Source organism: Populus alba, chromosome 1, assembly GCF_005239225.2.
Source record: "Populus alba chromosome 1, ASM523922v2, whole genome shotgun sequence".
NCBI classification, from domain to species: Eukaryota; Viridiplantae; Streptophyta; class Magnoliopsida; order Malpighiales; family Salicaceae; genus Populus; species Populus alba.
In genome coordinates this window covers 47,947,151-47,968,463 of record NC_133284.1, presented here as the reverse complement: position 1 = coordinate 47,968,463, position 21,313 = coordinate 47,947,151, and the positions used below count along the sequence as shown (strand labels likewise).

The 21,313-nt window shown below is 29.8% G+C and overlaps 2 protein-coding genes across 5 annotated transcripts; both read right to left on the bottom strand.

Moving 5' to 3' along the window:
• Window positions 1-1,021: 1,021 nt before the first annotated feature.
• Window positions 1,022-3,928, bottom strand: LOC118063012 (large ribosomal subunit protein uL24c). Its single transcript, XM_035076925.2, has 4 exons — window positions 3,736-3,928; window positions 2,780-2,818; window positions 1,741-1,971; window positions 1,022-1,411 (listed from the first exon to the last, which is right to left on the bottom strand). Exons 1-4 carry the CDS (start codon window positions 3,841-3,843, stop codon window positions 1,205-1,207), a joined length of 585 nt encoding a protein of 194 aa, XP_034932816.1. The 5' UTR covers window positions 3,844-3,928; the 3' UTR covers window positions 1,022-1,204.
• A 2,128-nt stretch (window positions 3,929-6,056) lies between these two features.
• LOC118063013 (calcium/calmodulin-regulated receptor-like kinase 1) lies at window positions 6,057-11,065 on the bottom strand. 4 transcript variants are annotated; one of them, XM_035076926.2, is made up of 8 exons: window positions 10,906-11,065; window positions 9,524-9,890; window positions 8,903-9,056; window positions 8,132-8,258; window positions 7,727-7,812; window positions 7,530-7,601; window positions 7,164-7,367; window positions 6,057-6,714 (listed from the first exon to the last, which is right to left on the bottom strand). In XM_035076926.2, the coding sequence occupies exons 2-8, from the start codon at window positions 9,835-9,837 to the stop codon at window positions 6,376-6,378; spliced, it is 1,296 nt and encodes a 431-aa protein (XP_034932817.1). In that variant the 5' UTR covers window positions 9,838-9,890; window positions 10,906-11,065; the 3' UTR covers window positions 6,057-6,375. The 4 variants fall into 4 exon arrangements, with proteins under 4 accessions (XP_034932817.1, XP_034932818.1, XP_034932819.1 ...); XM_035076927.2 differs by having other exon boundaries at window positions 10,782-10,919; XM_035076928.2 differs by lacking the exon at window positions 10,906-11,065 and adding an exon at window positions 10,545-10,726.
• Between the last annotated feature and the right edge of the window lie 10,248 nt (window positions 11,066-21,313).

The following is a 21,313-nucleotide window of genomic DNA, read 5'->3' as shown; positions in this document are numbered from 1 at the left end:
TTTTACGATTCACATGCTGCCTATCGTACATTTCAATTGTAACTAGTGTGTTTAAATTATATTTTTAAAAATTTTTAATTTTTTTATTTAAAATAAAATTTTTATATATTTTTTCATTATTTTAATGTTAAAAATAATTTTTTTTAAATAAAATAATTTTTATTATAATATGTTTCTAAACAAAAAATATTTTAAATCATCGTCGCTACACAATCTAAAATACACCCTAAATATATTTAGTTTAATAATATAGAATGTGATAATATAGAATGCGTTTGTTTTATAAATATTTTTTATTTTTTAAAAAACATAAAAATTAACAGCTACTAAACCTGAATAATTCAGTATCGGTAAATATAATGCAAAGATTTCATTTCAGGATTGGGAATGAAGTCTCCAAGTTCAAGTGGTAAGTTATCATCCTTCAATCAAAGGCTTTCATGGCTGCAGTTGACAAGTCTGGAACATCTCTTTGATTCGAAGGATCAATCATATAAACTTGTGCAAGCAATCATACTTTCAAATACGTTGGGGATTTTGGCGGCTGTAAATTCTAGTCAATAATCCAAGGTCTTTTCCCAGGGCTGCTTTCATTTGCTAGCTCTTGTTTGAACTTTGCCGCTGAATTTTCAAAGGACAAACAGGGATAAGGATGAAGACAAAGTAATTTTATATAAGACCACAGAGTCTGACTCGGCCACATATAACTTGAGCCTCCAAAACTGAAATGTATCAACTCCAAAACACTCAGAAAGTTGAACAAGTAATATGAGAATTTCTTATTATTAGAAATTATGTACAACAGAAAGTAAACAAGATCTGCAAAATACTCTTGGGAAAACAAGCTTCATCAGCACCTGAAGATGCATTCCTATTCATCAGAATGAACTGTGAACATAATATGGTGTGGCCAATTGTAAATTCCGTCCTCTACACTGAGTTTTAGTGAGTGGAAATTAATGTTGTTGCAGACGCTCTATATCCATGAACTGAATAAGATAGAATACAGAATACTTGCAAGTTCAGGCTAGAATTGACATCCATTTCCACACAGCCAATGGTACAACAAAAGTCGGCAATATAGAAATCAAGAAAGGAACAGGGCAAAATAATTGGACCAGTGAAGAAAAAAACAAGGGCAGAAATACATCTAGAGTTTCAGAAATGGCATCAATTGCCAAGTAATATGTTGTGTTACTATGAACTATGAAGTAGTAGTAGCAGCTACTTCGGTTTTCTTACTCTCTTCTTTCACTTTCTTCCAGTTCTCCGCATTATCAATTATTTCCCCAGTTTTTATGAGGTACCGAACTTTCTTCCCATCATCAAGAACTTTATGACCCACCCGGCTTGCAATGTTCTTTTCTTTAGAATAAAGCATAACATTTGAACTGTGAATAGGTGCTTCAATCTGGAACATAAAAGTCCATTTGTGATTAAAGAAAGCATGCAACAACAATATTCATGTATAAAGTCTAAAATGTAAAGATAACAAGGCATTAGTTAGCAAGGCAGAAATTTCTTGAATTTTCTGCAAACCTATCCACACTAGACAAATCTGAAATGAGTAATGGCAAGCAATTACTGAAAGAATATTTGTCGAGCAGATATCTAACATGATATTCTCTGCAAGTAATTCTGTCAGTTGCATGCTTCTAATGATAGAATAACTTGGAGTAAAAATACTTGCTAGAATAAAAATGGATGAATGCATGAAACAAAAATTGGGTTGAAAATAACCTTTATAATCTGGCCAGGTTCACCCTCTTCTCTGCTCTTCACATGCTTTGTCTTCAGGTTTATTTCTTTGACTACCACAGTGCTGTTGTGCCTAAAAATCTTAGTAATCTCCCCAATTTTTCCCTTGTCATCTCCGGCAATCACTTGAATTGTATCTCCTACCTTAACATGCATTTTGTGTAAAACAGGAAGGCTGTTTTCCTTACATTCCTTCCGCTCCCAACGCTTGAGCTGTAAGAGGGAAGAGCACGTATCAAAAATTGGTTTCTGCCATGAACACAATACAGAATCCTCATGGGAAGACAGTTAACACATGAGCCTTTATGTTGCCCACAGTGAGCTCATTAGTGGAGTTACTGCTCAAAATTCATGGAGGCAGCAACTAATTTGGGTATAAGGCAATAAAACAGTCAAAGGCTTTTCTCTTGCTTTAGCCTAGTACAATAGCATAACCATCTATGGCAGCGCCAATGGCAGACAAATCAATGAAACACACGCTGTTTACACAAGTAAACTCTGAAAAATGTATTTTATCTAAATTAGTTACACACGGTATGCATACAAATATCTCTTTGCTGGATTTTATATTTTCTTTTTCTTGTAATGCATACTTCAAATTTGCTCATTTCATTACAGTTTGTTTGGGAAAGAGGTGAATGGAGGGAGGGGAGGGAGGTTAATGGCATCTTAATCTTGTTTGGGAAGAACAAAATTTGATGGAGGGGAAGGGGAATGGAGGTTGGTTTTTAAACTTATTTCTTTTAACAAATAAACCTTTCCAATCTTATTTATCACTTCATCCTCTACCTCCAATTAAAAGGGTATTAATGATATTTATTATTTATTAAATTTCATTCATCTATCTAAACGAAGAAAATTTATTTCTCCTCCAGTCCCTTTCTTACTTGTCCAAGGCAAGGCAAAACTTTTTCCATCCCCTCCCCTCCCCTCCTATGACAATTTTTTCCCAAGCAAACTGTAAGTGAAAAGAGAGTGGAATGAAAGGGGAAAGTAAGATGAGAGGGCTTGCGACGCTTACCTTCATAACAATGAGACATGGCTTCTCTGGTGACTTGACCTGAATGTAAACCAAGCAGAACGATCTATCAAGTGACTGTGGCAGGTATCATCGAAATTTGGTATATTACAGTAAATAAAACAGCAATCTACAAGTTTGATGACATGAAAGGAATACTAATTTCTAGCAGTTAGCACATCACAAAACAACATTGAAGCTATCTTATTGTATGAAAAAATGAACTCGCAGAGTTAATTATACAAATACAAACAAATAAATGTAATGCATTGAACGAAGCTGTGACAGAGACCAAGTTTACAAATTTACTTGACTGCCAACCTCATTTATTCCCCAGACATGTAAAACATTGGAAATCATCACTCTAGCGAAGTAGAAATTAATTGTAAGATTGCAATCATATAAACAGGACACAGCTTATCAACAGACAAACACAAAACACAAAAAGCTAATATTCATAATCTTACCAGCACCTATTGTCAAGCTACCAAAAGTTCAAAAATTTCACTGGCCACCATCTTCTTCTATAAATATCTCACATCCTAGTGTTGCTAATACAGGAAAAGAACATGAATTTGTGCTAATACAGTAATAATTATATATCAACAAAGAGCCCAAACATTTCAATACCGAGAAACAAAAACAGTAATCATAACTTCAATTTTTTTTCACTTTTGCCAAATTCATGTGGAAATTACCATCAACATTCCAAAATAAAATAAAAAATGTAGTTTCAGACAAAAATCACAACAAATTGATAGGTTTTGGCTATGAAGTTCTTAACCAACTACTAAACGAGCAATTAAACTCCATTTTAAGCAAAACCCATTTTAGTATAGCAAACAAAGAAGCAAATTCTGCGCTAAAGAAAATCTCTTTAAGATTTCATGCATAAAATATAAATAACCAAGAAATTATGAAATTCAAGAGCATGATATATATAGAAGATAAAAGCGTACTTGTGGAAGGGAGAGAGAAGGAAGTGATAGGCGTTGGCCAAAGAAAGAGTTGGAGGAGGAAAGTGAAAGAGTGGCCATTGAGCTTTGAAGTGCAGCCATCGCTGCCATTTCTTCTCTGCTTCTTCTTCTTCTGCTACTTCTTTGTCACACTATGGCCTTTTGAGTTTTTGATAATGAATGGATAATGAAAGAGAGTGTGTGTTTTTTGTGCAGGTGATGCCTGTCTAATGAACGACGACGTTTTAAGTTCTCGTAATGAAATTATGGCTTTCTTGGGCCTATAAAGTAAACTTGCTTATATATATATATATATATATATATATATATATAGTTTCCTATTTCTGTTTGGTTTGAACTTTTAAATAAAATAAAATAAAAGTCATCTATAAAACACTGTAGCTATAGCTAGAGCCATAAAACATTAAAATAATACTTACATCTTTGAACAAAAATTTAGGGTATTTGAGAGTTTGTTTGTGGTTATTTTTTAAAATGTTTTTTATTTAAAAATATATTTAAAATAATATTTTTTTAATTTTTAAAAATTATTTTTGATATCAGCATATTAAAATGATTTGAAAACATTAAAAATATTAATTTAAAATAAATAAAATAATAAAATAAAATTTAAATTTTTTTTAAAAGTGCTTTTAAAATATAAAACAAATAGGTTACTTATTGACATTTATAATTGAGGTAAAATCATTTCTTAAATAACATTCATTGGTCATTGTAAAATTAATTAGGGATAAATTGGTCATGAAACCTTTTTTTTTATTATAATAAAAATGACTATTTTATCTTTTAAAAAAAAAGTTAAGCTTTGGTTATAAACCTTTTTTAACACATTAAAGTTACAATCATACTCTTGAAAAAAAAAACATACACATAAAGGCTTCTTTATCTTTAAATTATAGAATTATTCTTGAATTAAAAAAAAAATCCAAGGTTAGTTTCGAAAGGAATTTTAGTCCTTTTATATTGGATTTAGTAAGGTTTTATTTTGTATTTTTAAAGAATTAAATATTAAAAAAAAATTATTAACACATGCAACACACAAATTGATGAAATTGACTCGTGTTTTTTTTTTTTTTTATGAAATTGATTTTTTTTAATTTTATTATTTAGCATTAAATTATTGGTCCTTAATCTTTGTTTTTTTTTTTTTTTTTTCTATTAGGTTATTTTGAGAGCATGTAATTAAATTTAACTCGGATGAGCTCAATTTTTTTATGTTTTTTTTTATTTAACTTTGGTTTTTTTTTTTATTGGATCTTTTGAAATTCTTTTTTTTTTTTTTTTTTATCTCAATCTCAATCTTCATAAGTCATGGGTTAGTTAAGTAGTGAGTTGACTCAAGCTTTCTTCTTTAATGTTATATTTTTTTTAATTTTTTTTTTTTCATTCTTTGGCATTCGGTTAATAGACCTTGAGCTTTGCAATTTTTTTTTTTAAAGTTATTTTGATTTCATATTTCATGTCACGTGTTAGTAAAGTTAATTTGAATTTACTTGAATTGTCTTTACTTAGACTTATTTTTTTTACTTTAAAAAAAAATTTAACTCACACAACGCAGCGCAGACCATCTATATAGTAGTGTTACGAAACCCGATCCACTAGTCGAGATGGATTTGAAAAAAAGTTATATAGTAGCTAATTTTGTTTAATTGACGAGTTAATTCATAACCTAGTTGATCTAGTAAAACCTGATTGGATTTTTTTCAAAACAATGTTATTTTAACATTTAAAAAATATATATTAAAAGAATACCATTTTGGATTGATTAGGCTAATTCAAGTTAACCCATCTAATTTGTGACTTGAATCCTAGGCCGAGTAATGAGTTAGATTTAAAAACTTTGTTTTAAAAAATATCCCTTTTAAAATTTATTTTTTCCATTTTAAGAGTTATTTTTTCCAATTAAATATTTGTATGGATTTTGTGTTTTTGTATATTGTTTAAGGATAATTTACTATTGCTGAGTATGATCTAAGTGTTAATATACCTAGAAATTGAGAATACCAAGAGAGTTTTTATATACTGTTTATAAAAAAGCTATCAGTCGTCTGTCTCTCTTTTGCTGTGTATTTATTCCTCCCTTTGTTGCCCTGTACATAGAAGGTTTTGCTATACAAGAAGTCTAATTAATTCCTACAATTCAGCATTTATTTATACATGGTAAGATAATCTTAATAGCTAATTTGACAAAGTCCTAAATTGTAAAAATTCCTAAGATTATATATGGTAACACTAAGTGCATTTCATAACATGACATTGACAATTTGAAGGGAGATAGTGAAAATACAGTTGCAGGAAAAAGGTAAAAAAATGTGTAATTTTCCTTCCATTTTCCTTCATGATTCAAAGCATTCATGTACAAAATCAGGGATATGTCATTTTACCAAAGTGAAAGTGAAAGAAAAGGACCTAGTTATGTTACAAACAAGAACAAAAAAAAAACTATAAACAAACTGAACTGATCCTCTGCACTTCGAACCCACTCAGGCAAAAAATAAAAATAAAAAAAAACGAAACAGAACTGCAACAAATCTGCTTGCCTAGCTACTTTTGAACTGCATGTATAAACCACGAACCAAAACCAAGGACTGTCCCAAATGAACTGATTTTGTAAACAGTCATCTATACTTCACAAGTGTCAGCACTGTCAACCGACTCCTCTCTCCGGTGGCGATCAGAGACGGGAGTTCTGATTTCTTGTTGATCCATATCGATGGAAACTTCATCTGCTGTGGCAGCAGAAAGGGATTTCTTGTGATGCTTCTTATTGTGCCTCAATTTGAGGATCCTGGAAAGAACTTGCACAATGTCTCGCATTGAAGGCCGTTTTCTCGGGGCACGGTTGACGCATTTGTATGCTAGAGCTGCCACCTCGTTAAGTTCTTGAACTTCATATTTCCCATCCAGACGTGAATCCACTATTTCCTCCCACCCAACTTTCCCCTCAGTATTCATTGCTGCCTGTTCATCGTATTGGAAAAACAATTTCAAACTAAGAATAAAAAAAATGACTCGTACAGATATCCACTAGACCAACAGAAGCTAATATAATCTCTCTTTTCAATCAAGAACATACCACAACAATGCAGACCCGATTTTTAGAATAGCTTAGAACATCCATTTTAATTCGTTGACACTTTTCAGTTGTTCTGAAATGCACTGATGGGGGTTATACGAGGATAATTGAAAACTGTTCATGATGTAGAACATCCACTTGATCAATCATTGCCTTTATTGAAGTATTCTTAGTCTCCGTCACGAGGGCATAGTTTGTGCATACATCAGCAATATCCAGTGATGAATGTCAGACTAGATATATTATATGGAAAAACCATTTGAATTTTCACAAACAATTTGTTTGTTCCATTTGAAGTTAACCATCCTGTTGAGAAAGAGTTGTAGAGACTTACAAGTTCAACATATTCCATAAGACCTTGTTGAGGATTTCTGCCAGCTATAAGTTCAAAAAGCAACACTCCATAGCTGTAGACATCACTTTTTTTTGTGAAGGTTCCTGAAGATACATATTCAGGATCGAGATACCCAAAAGTTCCTCTTATATTAGCTGCATGTCTGTCAACCATCTCTTCTCTTGAAAGCCCAAAATCAGCTACCTAATTGAACCAGCATGAACAGGAGTATGAAATTAACATGAGAAACTAACACTTATTGAAAGAAGAAAAGCTAATTTTTTCGTAAATGAAAGGAAGACATCAAATGAAAATTTACTGTAACTTCTCATGAATCAAAGTTCTTATAATACACAATAGATATACCCTGGCTTTCATGCAGTGATCCAACAGAATGTTGGAAGATTTAATGTCCCGGTGAATTACAGGTGGAACTGCCTGCAGCATAATAAATAAAAAATAGTAAATTTCTTAAGGATAAAATAATAAAGGAGTTTGATTACTATGGAGGACATGCATGCACATGTGCACTCACATTAGCTCACATAAAAAAGGAAGTTTACCCCATCATGAAGATACTCCAAGCCCCTTGCTACATCTAAAGCAATATGTACCCTCAAATCCCAGCTCAAATGTTTGATGTCTTCTCCTGCATGAAGAAGAAATCCATGTTATTTTTCACAATCTCCATTATAAAATCTATCAATGGTGGTTCTTGCTCATTATTAACAGACAGCTACAAAAAAGCCACAACCTAAAACTTTCCCAGCGACACAATTTTCAATTTCTAGCTTTTTTCACGCAAGAGGTTTACAAGTGAGGCAAACTCTGATTCCTGTGAGAATCGAGGGCCAGTCAAAGAGAAACTATTTACTTGCAATCTGACACACAAGCTGCCTATCAAACTACAGTTACCAGAAAGTGTGTACGTGTGTATTCTTCCATACACAAAAGGGAAGCCAACTTACGGTATAAATGAGAAGCCAAACTGCCTTTACTCATATAGACATATATAAGCATATGCTGGCCCTTTTCTGCACAATATCCAACCAAATTCACAAGGTTTCTGTGATGCAGCCTTCCCAATAGCATAACCTGAATATATTTAAAACAAATTTAAAACGTTAAAAGCAATGAACAATATGGAATGCAAAAACAACAGTTACAACACAAGAGAATTAATTGCATGAAACAGTAACACATTGCACATTTGCGCACCAGGGACAGAACAGGAATAATTGTTCAGCAGAGCAAAGAATTTCTTAATTATGATCTGGGTACATCTTTTTTCCTAAACTGAACATAATTCATATAATTGGCTCAATGTATTGAATTCATCAAACTCCAAAACTTCTGTCCACAATTCATGTGCAAAGCAGAGTAGCTTATTTTCACCAGTTGTGCATGCAGCTCTTTCCTTAATGTTCATCTTATTAACTTCTCTTTCCGCTTGTTACAAAACTTTATTGATAACTTCCTCATCTGTTGACTGGCATACCATTACAAGTAAAACAAATGGGAAAATAAATGTAGTCAGACCTTAAACAACCAGTTAAAGACACTGATTCAGAAGCCAGATCCAGTTCTGTTCAAGACATGTTTGTGCCAGTTTTCAAATCTTAAGTGAGGATTAATATAATAAACATATGCATCAATGTATAAGACACATGCCACTTGCAACTTGTAGTTATAGTAAACAACCAATACAAGTATGAATGTGAAATTGTAACCAACAATACCTCCGTCTGAAATTCCTTCTCCCCTTGCTTTGAATCAGTTGCAAGAACTTTAACAGCAACAGTCTCACCAGTTGTCATTTGAGCTTTATAAACAGGACCAAATGCTCCTTGTCCAATTAGTGTTGTAAAATTATAGGTTGCCTTTTGTAGATCCCTTCAAAAAGAACACGAGGAACAAAATTTTAAACACGAAACTAATGAAATAGAAGAATTATAAACTAAGAGAGATTAATCATCTGGTGTTAAACCCATTCTGAAATTAAAAAGCTCTAGCAGTTTTTCCTTCTAGCTTAGACACCAAAAATCAGCTATTTGCAGTAATAGTTCAACTTCAACGAAGATCATTTTGAAGATTCTAAATTTGAAAGCACAGTTATCCATTCACCATCATCAATTGTTCCATGCATCAAATGACCTTCTACATGTGCTGAAGTCAAGATACAGATAATAAACTCTAAAATCAAAATAATTACAAGCAGGCCAGTTAGTTGCAATCAGCGTCATCACTCCTATGAAAAGAAAAAAGCAATTTCATTCAAAATCAACAGATAAAGAAAAAAGCAATTTCATTCAAAATCAACAGATAAAGTCATTACTGAAATAGATTAGTGAAAAACATACTTGTAAGAATACACAGGTATCCCAGAAACTGAACCCACGCTACTCCTCTTAAATCCTTCAAGCCACAAGGACACACCATTTCTTCCTGCTTTCGAAGGTGAATCCGGACCAATGGTCGAGTCAGACATAATAGTGCATGCATCTGCACCATTAGCCCGGATAGGGATAGTCGCTGCCCTCCTTGAACTGCTATTCCCAATCTGCGATAGCTTTCTATGGTACCTAAAACAAAACAGAGCAAGAATGGCCAAAAGCACTCCAATCACCACCCCTATCGAAATCCCAATAATCAATCCTGACGATTCCCCCTTCATTTTTGTGTTCTATTTCACTATTCGCTATTGAATCCTCCAATCCATTGATACAACTGCAACAATAGAAAATCTTGGTCAATGTCAAAACCAAGCCACTTTGCATCTTATAACTAGAAGTCAAACAAAGCAATATACACACAAATTCAATAGATACATCGGTAGTTAACAAATTCTTGAATATGACATAAATCTGGCCATAAAATTCATATACTAGAAAATCATCAATATGGTCAAATTTAAAATTCTATTTAAAGGGCAATAAAAGTCAATCTGCAGATTAGTATTGAACTGTTAAAACGGACAAAGTAAACAACAAATTTGCATTCAGACAGAAAAGTCTACATTGTAACACAGTTTTATCCTTAATTAACCTTCATTAACACAGAATCATTCACTAAAAAAGTAAAGCCGAGAAAAAAAAAAACAAAAAAAGAAGAAGAAGAAGAAGAAGAACCCACCATTCTGACTTTATAAAAGAAGTTCAAAAAAGGAACATTCAAAGGTAGAATTCGAAGAAAAAGAGAAGTAAGAAACGCTAATAAGCACACATTAAATTCTGGTCTTAAATCAGATAATTGAGATGGGATTTTGGTAACGAGAATCATTAATAAGAAAAAGAACAAAAAAAAAAAAAAACTTGAGTCATGCTTGTAAACGTAAAAAATGAACTCAGTCTAATCTGTATTGTATTACCACCAAAGACTTACTCAAAAAAGACAGCATCTTTAAGCTATTCAATATCTTTTTTTGATTACACAAACTTTCTAGTCATATATTAATCCAACTACATTAAAAACGGATACACATAACACATTTACAATCTGTTTGGTTGAAAAGAAAGAAAAACTCAAAATCCCAGATCAGAAATGAAAAAAAGACACATTCTTAATAGAAAGCCAACAAGTTTTCCTAACATTTTTTGACTTGTTCAAAATGTTTAACACCTGTTTGTTTCTTTGGCAGAGAAAAGGAAACCATTGGAGAGTTTTTTTTTTTTTGCGTGAAAAGAGAAAAATGAGGTTGTAATGATATTGAGAGAGAGAGAGAGAGAGAGAGAAGGGAATCTACAGAATGCAAGGAAAAAGAGCAGCAGGCCGGCAGATACGATCTGCTTCCAGTAGAAACACGGTACAGAGAAATGTCTAAGCACTGTTTGATATTGTACTGCGTGTGTGAGAGAGGGAGAGAGAGGGAGAGAGTAAAGACGGAGTTTTTCTCTTTTGTTATTTTTTGGGTATTTTAATTTTAAAATACATAGCAATTGCGTGCGTTGCCGTTTTGCACTACGCCCACCTTTCTCTAGGTGTTGGGGCATGCCCCAGGAAAGTCTCCCAGAAACGCGCCTTTGGGATTCGAGTGCAGGAAAATAATTTGTTTTTTTTTTTTAATAGTTGATGTGCTTCTTCTGACCAAACTACCCTCGCAAACCTTGGATAAGATTGTGTAAGTTAAATTCTCATTAACCTCATCCTTAGTGTATTATAGCCTGTTTTGTCTTTTCATATTTTAACTTTTTTTGTATTTGGTAAGAATTTTAGAAGGGATATGTGTCCTCTAGAATGAAAATATATTCGTTTTTTTTTTTTTTTTGGAAGATAAATACAATTTTAATATTCAATTATTTAAATTTTATTCCTATCTAGTTGGAGGCTATAAAACAGAAATTATTTTGAATAAATGCTCTAGACATGGGTGGTTTGTAAAAATAAAAAAAGAATAATCTAACAAACAAATAACTTTATCTCCGCACATAAAAACTTTATTCAATAATACTTTTAGGCCTTGTTTAGAAATATGGTAACTTCTGTTTTTAGATATTTTTAAAAAATAAACTTATCTTGAAAAAAAATTAAATTGATATATTGTTTTTTAGTATTTTTTATCATTTTAATGTGCAAATATTTAAAATAAAAAAAATATAAAAAAAAATCTTATTTTAATATATTTTTAAATAAAAAAATATTAAAAAAAAGCTACACCTCAATATTAAATAAACACTTAAATGTGAAAACTTAAAGAAAGAAAAAAAAAAATGTGGAGGTGTAGTTCAAATATAAAAATTAATTGCGGTATAATGTTAGAAATTATACTCACTCAAAATTGGCAATGAAAAAAAATAAAATTCAAAATTATTCTTAAAAATTATACTCACTTAAAATTATTTTTTAAAATAACTTTTCACTTAAAAATATATTAAAATAATTTTTTAAAATTTTTTTATCTTTGATATCAACACATTAAAACCATTAAAAACACATAAAAATAATAATTTAATAATATCTTTTTAATTAAAAATATTTTTAAAAAAATTTAAAAATAAAAATAAAAGGTGGTTGTGCCAAACCCAACCTTAAATGGCAGGCCACCCAAAAGTGTCCTTGGATTTCGCATCCTTACGAAAATGTCCAGTAAGGAATTTATGCTTCTAATTTTGTCGGGGTGGATTGTTGCGTCATGATTTATTAACATGAGGGTCTGGACACGTAGGCCCTATAGGGTTCATTGATTATGACAGCTGTGTTCTCAAGACTTTAAAACGACAAGTATCAGAGGCTTTGCAATTTGAAATTAGTGTGTCATCATCCTCCCATTTGGAGATTAATATTGCTAATTGTCCAAGAAACGACACGCACTAGAGTATTATTTGTTGACCCATGATAAACAAGTACAAATTACATGATCGATGACGAAACCATTATGTAAAAGGAGTATCTTGTAATAATAATAATAAAAAAATTATATTTGACTAATGTTTAGAATATAAAAAATAAATCTTAAATGTATTTAATCGGATTGATGAAAATGAACATGATAATCTAAAATAAATTTATATCTTATCAAAACATGAACGATAAAGAACATGTTTTTAGTATTATCTTTGTTATTTTTTAATTTAAAGATAATAACTAAACGGTATTGGTCTTTTTATTTTTATATTTCAAAAATATTTTTGATAAAATTTAAATTTTTTTTAATTTTTTTATTAACTTTAAAGTAATATTTTTAGTGTTTTCAAATTATTTTGATGTGCTAATGTCAAAAATAATTTTAAAATAATAAAAAAAATATCATTGGTATACATTTTAGCATAAAAAGTTATTTCAAAAGCAACCGCAATTACACTGCCAAACAAATTTAAAATTAATTTTGGATATTTAAACGAAAATGAAATAATAAATTGGATAGATTACGTTGAGTTTCTTGGTACATGATACAAGAAATACCCTAAGAAAAGTTGCATGGTTGCTTGCTATTGGTAAACCACACAAGTTTTGGTAAGAAACTAGGGTTTGCACAGTTGCTTGCAGTTGATAATATATAGTTGCTGCAAGAAGAAAAAGGATATATATTTGGTAGCAAGGAACTGTCAACCCACCACACCTAATATATATTAATGGAAGAAAAGTTAAAATCATAATTCAACAAGCAATTAAATTCAAGGTGAGAAGAAAAGATCAACCCTCACACACAAATACATGCATATATACGAGCTTTGATGAAAGTGACTCTAGTACTAGCTCCTTGTCGTTGTGCTCAAGATATTCTATCGAGAAGTTGTCTTCCCCTTTCAATTCATGATAATAATAATTATATTTTAGATGAAACCTAACTAAAAGTATATAATAATTATATTTTAGATGAAACCTAGCTAAAAGTATATATAAGCAATTCAACACCTCATTTATGTATCCCTTCTCAAGTCAAAACCTATTTTATCCTAATAATTAGGATTTGACACATAATGAAACTGATGTTTTTAACCGGCTCGACCCAACTCAAGACATGGTTGATTTGAAACTGAAATCGGGCTGGATTTAATAAAAAAAATAAGAGAGTCATAACTCAGTGCGACCCGGTCGATTGACCCGGTAAAACCCGATCAAAAACCCTATTATAATTTGTTGATTATTTTTTAATTTTTTTTTTTATTAAAACAACGTTATTTTGATTTATAAAAAATTATAGGAGACTCAGGAAAAATCCATAACCTAGGTCTCGGGCTGAGTCGACCATCAAGCCAAGTTTCAAAATTATGCTCATGAGGACTTATTTGTTGTGTTGGTACGGGGATTTAAGTAAATTATATTCAAGATTTATTGTATTGTGTTGTTTGCTCAGAAAACTTGTATTTCTGGATTGTTTTGACATGCTAATATTAAAAATAAATTTTAAAAAATAAAATAAATTATTTTAATATATTTTACATCAAAAAACACAATACTAACTACATTTACAAACAGGAAATATATATAGATATTTCACATCAAGATAGATATCTTCACATTATACTATAATGTAAATGGTAACATTCATTAAAGTGATTGACCAACGTCATGATGCAGTGAATTCTGCAGACGCCTCAATAATGGACGTCTTGAATGACTTTAATTAAAAAGACATATTTTTTTAATATAAGCAATAAGTATTCTTACCAATATATACATTAAATGGCATTAACATTATGAAGAAAAAGGGGGTGGCATAACTAGCAGCTCCACAAGTTACATCAATATTTTTTCTTTTCTTCGTATAAAATTAATGTAACATAATTTCTCAATTCTCCATGGCAACGTCGGATTCTTACGTACGAGCTGACAAATATATTACTTATATTTCTGTCAAAAAAAATATATATTTAGTTTTCTTCCTAATTCAACGGATTTTTTACATCGTGGGTTTAATTTCACATGTAAAATACAATTACTAGGTTAACGTGTTTGACGAGGACACGTATTTTTCCAAAGAATGACTCAAATAAAGCAGGCCCCAATTATGAAAACAGAACACGAAACAGTATTTAATGGTTGTTTGAGTGTGTGGTTGTGGTTTTTTTTTTAAAGTGTTTTTTATTTTAAAAAATATTAAAATAATATATTTTTTATTTTTTTAAAATTATTTTTAATATTAGTACATCAAAATAATTTAAAAACATCAAAAAAATTATTAATTTGAAGTAAAAAAAATTACTTTTGAAACATAAAAATAATTAGTGTAAAAAAAAATAGTGTCTTCAAGAACTTGGGAGTCGGAGTTTCGGTAAATTTTAAATTTATTTTATTTAAATTTATTTTTTTACGTGTTTTTATATCATTTTAGTTTATTAATTTTTTTATCGTGATTTTAAGTATGTGTTGATATAAAAAAATAAATTAAAAACATATTATTTTAATATATTTAAAAATAAAAAAAACAACTACAAATATAATTTATGATCTTTAATGAAATCGAGCAAATATAATGGATCACCATTGCCAGCTCCATTAGACAAGAGCAAGATCAGATTCAATTTTTTTCCCCATCAAGATTCATTCATTATTATTATTAATAATAAAACGGTCAAATGAGCTCAAAAAGGGGACTTAAGTGAATGTTAAAGAATGGAGGGTAACAACTGGAAAGTCACAGAAGGGAATTATTATTTATTTATTTATTTATCATGGCCCTGGTTGCTGTAGCAAGCACTTATTCTTTGGTTACAGTAATCTTAAACATGATTTTTATTTTTATTTTTTACTTTAGAACATTACTTTGGATCGGTCTTCCTACGTTCTTCATTCTTGATAAACTACTGGCGCCCTTTGGCTCGATGCTCGATGAAATTGTTTTGCCTTTTGGTGTTAAAAAGAAAGAAAAATCAATAAAACAAAAAAGGGGAAAACGAGTTGAAACTTTTGAAAATAAATAAAGTTCTTGATTGTTAACCACGCCAAAGCTTTGAATTCTACACATAGCAGGCAGAATTATATTCTTTAATTACACACAAGAAAGTTCCTAATTATTGTCATCTCATTGTCAGTGGTAGTGATTAATTAATTTGCTGTGGTATCAAACAACTTCAAAATTAATGTCATTAATGCTCACTTAATTATAAGAGAGAGAATAGAGAGAGAATTAATTTAGGTTTAACTTTATCTGTATTAGTTTTAAGTTTGTTTCCTAGTTTAAGTTTTATAAATTTTTAAAATTGCTAAAAAAATTTATAATTATTAATTGTAGAATTTATAAAATTAATTAAAATATATATATGTTGACCTGAATATCTATATTAATTTAAAAAATAAATAAATACAGTTTTTCTATCATATAGGACAAGTTGTACCAAGTATGTAAGTGAATATTCATTATTTTCAAGGATTAGATTGGGGATTAGCAAATAATCATGCTTTATTCATTAAGGTATATTTATTGCAAATTATAAAGTAGAAGTTAAATTGAAAATATATTATTTTTGGCTTGTGTATTCCTGTTCTATGCACTCCAATGGAATAGCTATATAAAATGCTAAAATCCCATTTCTCCTGGGAAAAAATCATTCATAAGACAAAACCCAACCGACACATAAAACAAGAGCAGAATACATTATTACATCAACGGTATTTCGTCATCTTTTAAAACATCAAATATATTAAAATGTAATTAGGTTTTTTTAAATGGTTGTTTATCATTTAATTATAAGCTTGTTCTAGTTGGCATAAACTCACTGAAATCTCAACTCTAGAAACAGTACGGTAATTAATACTACGAGGAGATTTAAAAAAGCTTCAATTCATGAATCAATCGAAAATGAAGGCTTACGTGGTAAAAGTTTGGAATTAAATAGTTTATTTTTCTTATGATTTTAGATTTGAGTGTTATGGTTATTAATGTGATGGCTATTAGAGGTTTACATGGTCGTTAACTTTAAAATTTATAAAATTAGTTGAGATATATATAAGCTAATCCGGACACCCACGTTAATAATAATAAAAAAAATTTCAATAACCGGAAATATCAAATTTGCAAAGGATTGAGAGCTGAGGAATGGAGGCAATTACCCATGATATACATTTATTTGCTTAGCCAAATGCCAAGCATGTGAATTCCTTTAAATTAGAAGGGCATGGAGTTTTAGGGAAAGATGATGAGAGTGGATCGCCATTAAAGGACCTCTAGCTAGTTTCCTCTTCCACGTGAGATCATGCAGATTATCCTTATAGAATTGATTGTGCTCACGTTAACTTGGAGGCAAAGATATTATTACCACCTTATTATTTATGCTCTCCCATGTTCTAAGCAACCATTCTCCCTTGCCTTCCCCCAGGGTCCTCAGGGGCATGTGATATGCGAGAAGGAAGCACGTCATGCACGTGCACTTGTTCTCCTCGTTTTTTTTTTTAATCTCCGTAGGACGTGATAATTATTGATTTGGGCATCAAGTTGTTCTTGTTGATGGGTTCTTTTTTATATATAAAAAAAATTGTTTATTTTTATGGTTGCTTATATATGCTTTGGGTGAATTACAGTTATTGATGTGTTTAGAAGATATTTATAGTTGTTTTTTTTTAAAAAAAAAAAATTATTTAAAAATATATTAGAATGATATTTTTTAAAAAAACTATTTTTGATATTAATATATCAAAATAATTTAAAAATATATATAAAAAATTTAATTTGATGAAATAAAAATAAAATAATTTTTAAACATAAAAACCAAGAAATAAATTCCGAGGTTGGTTTTATTGGTTGAACCATCAATTAAATAGGTTCAACCTAAGAATCTTTAACATGTTTTTTTTTTACGTGAGCGTGCAGTCCCAGATCTCTTCTAATTGTTGAAAAGTTTAGAATGACCGTTATAACCTTCTCTATCATTCTCCTTGACTGCAACACTAGAAAAAATGAAGATAACAATTACTACAAGCCGATGGAAACCACAACTACGAAGCCTCTAAACAAGTGAAAACCACCGGCCCGTTATCTTATGGGCTATGAGAATTAGGTTGGGCCTCCTGATTGAGCTTTAAAACTACCAAAATAAAATGAATTATGGGCTAAGGTTAATAATAACGGGCGCTTTTCTTTTCTCAACACGAGTGGACCCAAGGTCGACCACAGGACTATAACCTTGGGACAAACCACCCCAGCCCTGGGCCCCTGGTTACTATCTAGGGAGAATCGTGTCTACTTTTTTCGTGGATAGTGAACTCCAACTTAAAAAATATCATGAAATGATTATTTTATGTTTACATTTAGTTAATTAATTTAGTCTAATTAAAAATAATATATTTTTAAAAAAGATAAATTTAATATAAAAAAAAACAACAAGTAAAAAGATTTTGGATACCCCGGGTCACTTTTAAAATCTTCAAAAAATCCTATAAAAAAAAATAATGGAACTCAATCTCCAATTAAATAAATGGTAAAATTTAAAATTAAAAAACATGAGCTTACAAAAAAAAAAAAACAAGTAAAGTAGAGTGAATCTCTTAAACCTAGGTTAATCTTTCAAATTCAAATTAAGAAACTCAATCCTTAATTACTTTAATATTGAAAGATGAAATTTTAAAAAATAATTTAAAAAGACTTACAAAATTAAAAAATATATATGGATCAAATTTAATAGGAAAAAAAATGGAGGATGAAATCATAAAAAAAATCAATTTAAAAAATTATCTCAAATAAAATAAATAACAATCAAAAGAATAAGAACTAAATATAACATATTAAAAAATTAAAGGGGGATGCAATAAAAACAATTCAATTTGATAAATTATTTGAAATAAAATAAATAAAGATCAAATCTAAAAGAAAAATAATTTTAGGGTTGTTTTGAAAATTTAAAGGGTTGAGCATGGAAATTAAAGAGGAAAAATAAAAAAAAATAGATAAAAAAAAAAAAAAGATTATTAATGCCAAACCAAAGATTCGTTGTCCAAGAATAGAGGGGATTCAAAGATGATTCTAACTCCACTGTAGAATTCTAGATTCGACTGCTAAACAATGTTGCACATGCTGTCTGGATAGCATGAAAATGATTCATATATTGATGAGCATGATGCGTGTGTCAGTTAACCCATGAACACCAATTTAATAGTTTTTTTTTTTAAATATAATTCAGTCATTTTACAATATTATAAAAATAAAAAACTAAAAAAATGCATGGACACCAGCATACTTAATTTTGCAATAAGACTATATAAAAGTTTACAATTGTTGCACATATCGCCTTTATTTTTTTCGATTTCAAAACAAAATACTATGTTAAGTGACCAGGCTACGACTATCTCATGTCCCAACAAAATTCCATTTTTTTTTTAATTTATTGTTTTTATCATGGATATGATTTTTTTTCATAAAGTCAAATAAAAAAAAATATTTATTTTGTTTTATCATGCGACATGATTTTTCTGATAAAGCCAAAATATTAGAGAATTTAAGTCTTTTACAAAATACAAGTAAAATTACATAAATAAATAGAAAATTAACACTTCGTTGATTTTTTTTTTAATTGGACATAATGTAACATAAGTTTCACGCGCGCGCGCATATATATATACACACACACACATATTCCCTTGAATTAATCCATAATTAACCGGTGGAGTCAACGAAGGAGTATCTAGTATCTACCATTGGCTGGTCAAAGGAAGGTCACGTGTCACTTCGAGAACCCGTGGATCTCATTAGTTGGAGTAATGGCTTCACATGAATGCATGCTTTTTGCTCATGTGTGGATGTCTTATTCGGTGTTCACAAAATTTATAGTTAAATCAATTTTTATATCTAGAATATTTTGAGGATATAAATTTAAATTTTAAATGAAATTTATGTTTTTTAAAAAATTGTATAAAAGCAAATACAAGAAGAGACCATTTAATTTTCTACAATAATTCATTTTAGGATTATTATTAAAAAAATATTTTAAAAATAATTTTAACAACATAACAAGTATACTAAAATTGATGGGTGATTCATCGTGGTCATAGACTCAGTTCATTATTTAATATAACTGTTTGAGAGTACTTTAGTATTTTTTATAATTATTAATTTTATCATTTAAATTAAATTTAAAGTTTGTATTTTAATAATAATAATAATAATAATAATAATAGAATAAAAAAAACTTTCAAGTAAGGTGGTCATCCTTGCATCTGCCTTGAAGGAAAATTAATTTTTTAATCCTTGCAACCGTGTGAGTTGATTTGGTCTTTTTAGAATAAAATCTAACCATCACTTCCATTTTATTTGAAAGATGAGATACCCTTCATTTATCAAAATATTTAAAGATTTTCTTATTTGATTTTAACAATTAGGCTAGCTATATGAGATTTCCTCACTAGGTTACCCATAAATTTATTTATATAACTGTCAAAAAAATTATTTTATATAGTGATATATTCTGAATTATTAGAATTAATAATCATGGTTTTCATGAATTATTAGAACTAAGAAATATTTTATTATAACACAAAGAAATGATTTATGAATCAAGAGCAAAATAGCATTATATATTACTAATTCAATTCTATTAATATCTCAAAAATAGAATTAAATATTTTATCTAAACATAAAAATTACAATGAACTGTAAATCTAAACAAGAAGACTGTTTTTCTTTTCAGAAAAGAACACAGCAAGACAAAAGTGGAAAATGGGAACGCATTTATTTCCCCCTCTGTTTCTCCGACCACTGCATTTCTCATGTGACGATTAGAAGACATTGATGGATGCGACCTTTGGAGATTTTCAATGTGCTCTTTTACTGGTTTTTGTTGTAGCATTCGATGGGGATTTCAAGCTCTTTCTGCCGACTCAATAGTTACACTTGGGATCGCAATTGCCTCACAATCTATCTCCGATGGAGTGAAGGTGTTGATGTTGACGGTTCTCATAATTTTTTTTTTTTTTATTTGAAAAACCCTACTCCTTAAAAAAACATATTTTATGAATCCAGATAAATAAATAAAATCTCGAATATCCTAAAATTTTACAAAAAATAACGTTCCTAACTCAAACTCAATAGCTATTATATAAATCTTAAATCCTTAACAACTACCTCATGCTACTTGAGGACTGGTTCCTGGAATATGTTAGCCATGTGTTTGGTAGTGATGACACATGTCATCACGTGAATTGTGTACCGATTTTTAAAATTTATTTATTTGCATATGGTCTATTTCACACGTACAGCCATTTACAGCTGGTCTCTCTTGGAGCTTTGTCAATGTCATGGATGACGCAATTCTCGACCTTTTACAGTATTACTTCGTCGGTAATCTATCGCAGTTCATTGGAAGTCTTTATGCACTCAAGCTCAGAATTGGGTTTCTTCTTTTTTAATTCATGTTACTCTTTTTGGCGGCAGTAGAAGTTGATTGTTGTAAAAACAGTTTTAGTTAGGTATTTAAAGATTTTATGGTGATAAAGTTCATATATTTATAAAAAATATATTAAATGATTTTGAGTAGTAAATAACTTTAAAAAGCTCTAATCTCTATATATTTTTATTTTAAAAGATAAAAAAGTTAACTTATTATTTGAGTATAATATATTCATAAAATTAACATTATTATCTTAAGTGTAATTGATTGTCAAATTCAAGTTATTTAGATCTGACATGTTAGCCAAACTCATTTTATTTAAGATAATTTTTATTTATAAAAATCTTGATAAAAAAAATTAACTTATCATTTCTCACAATATGTGTGTATATATTA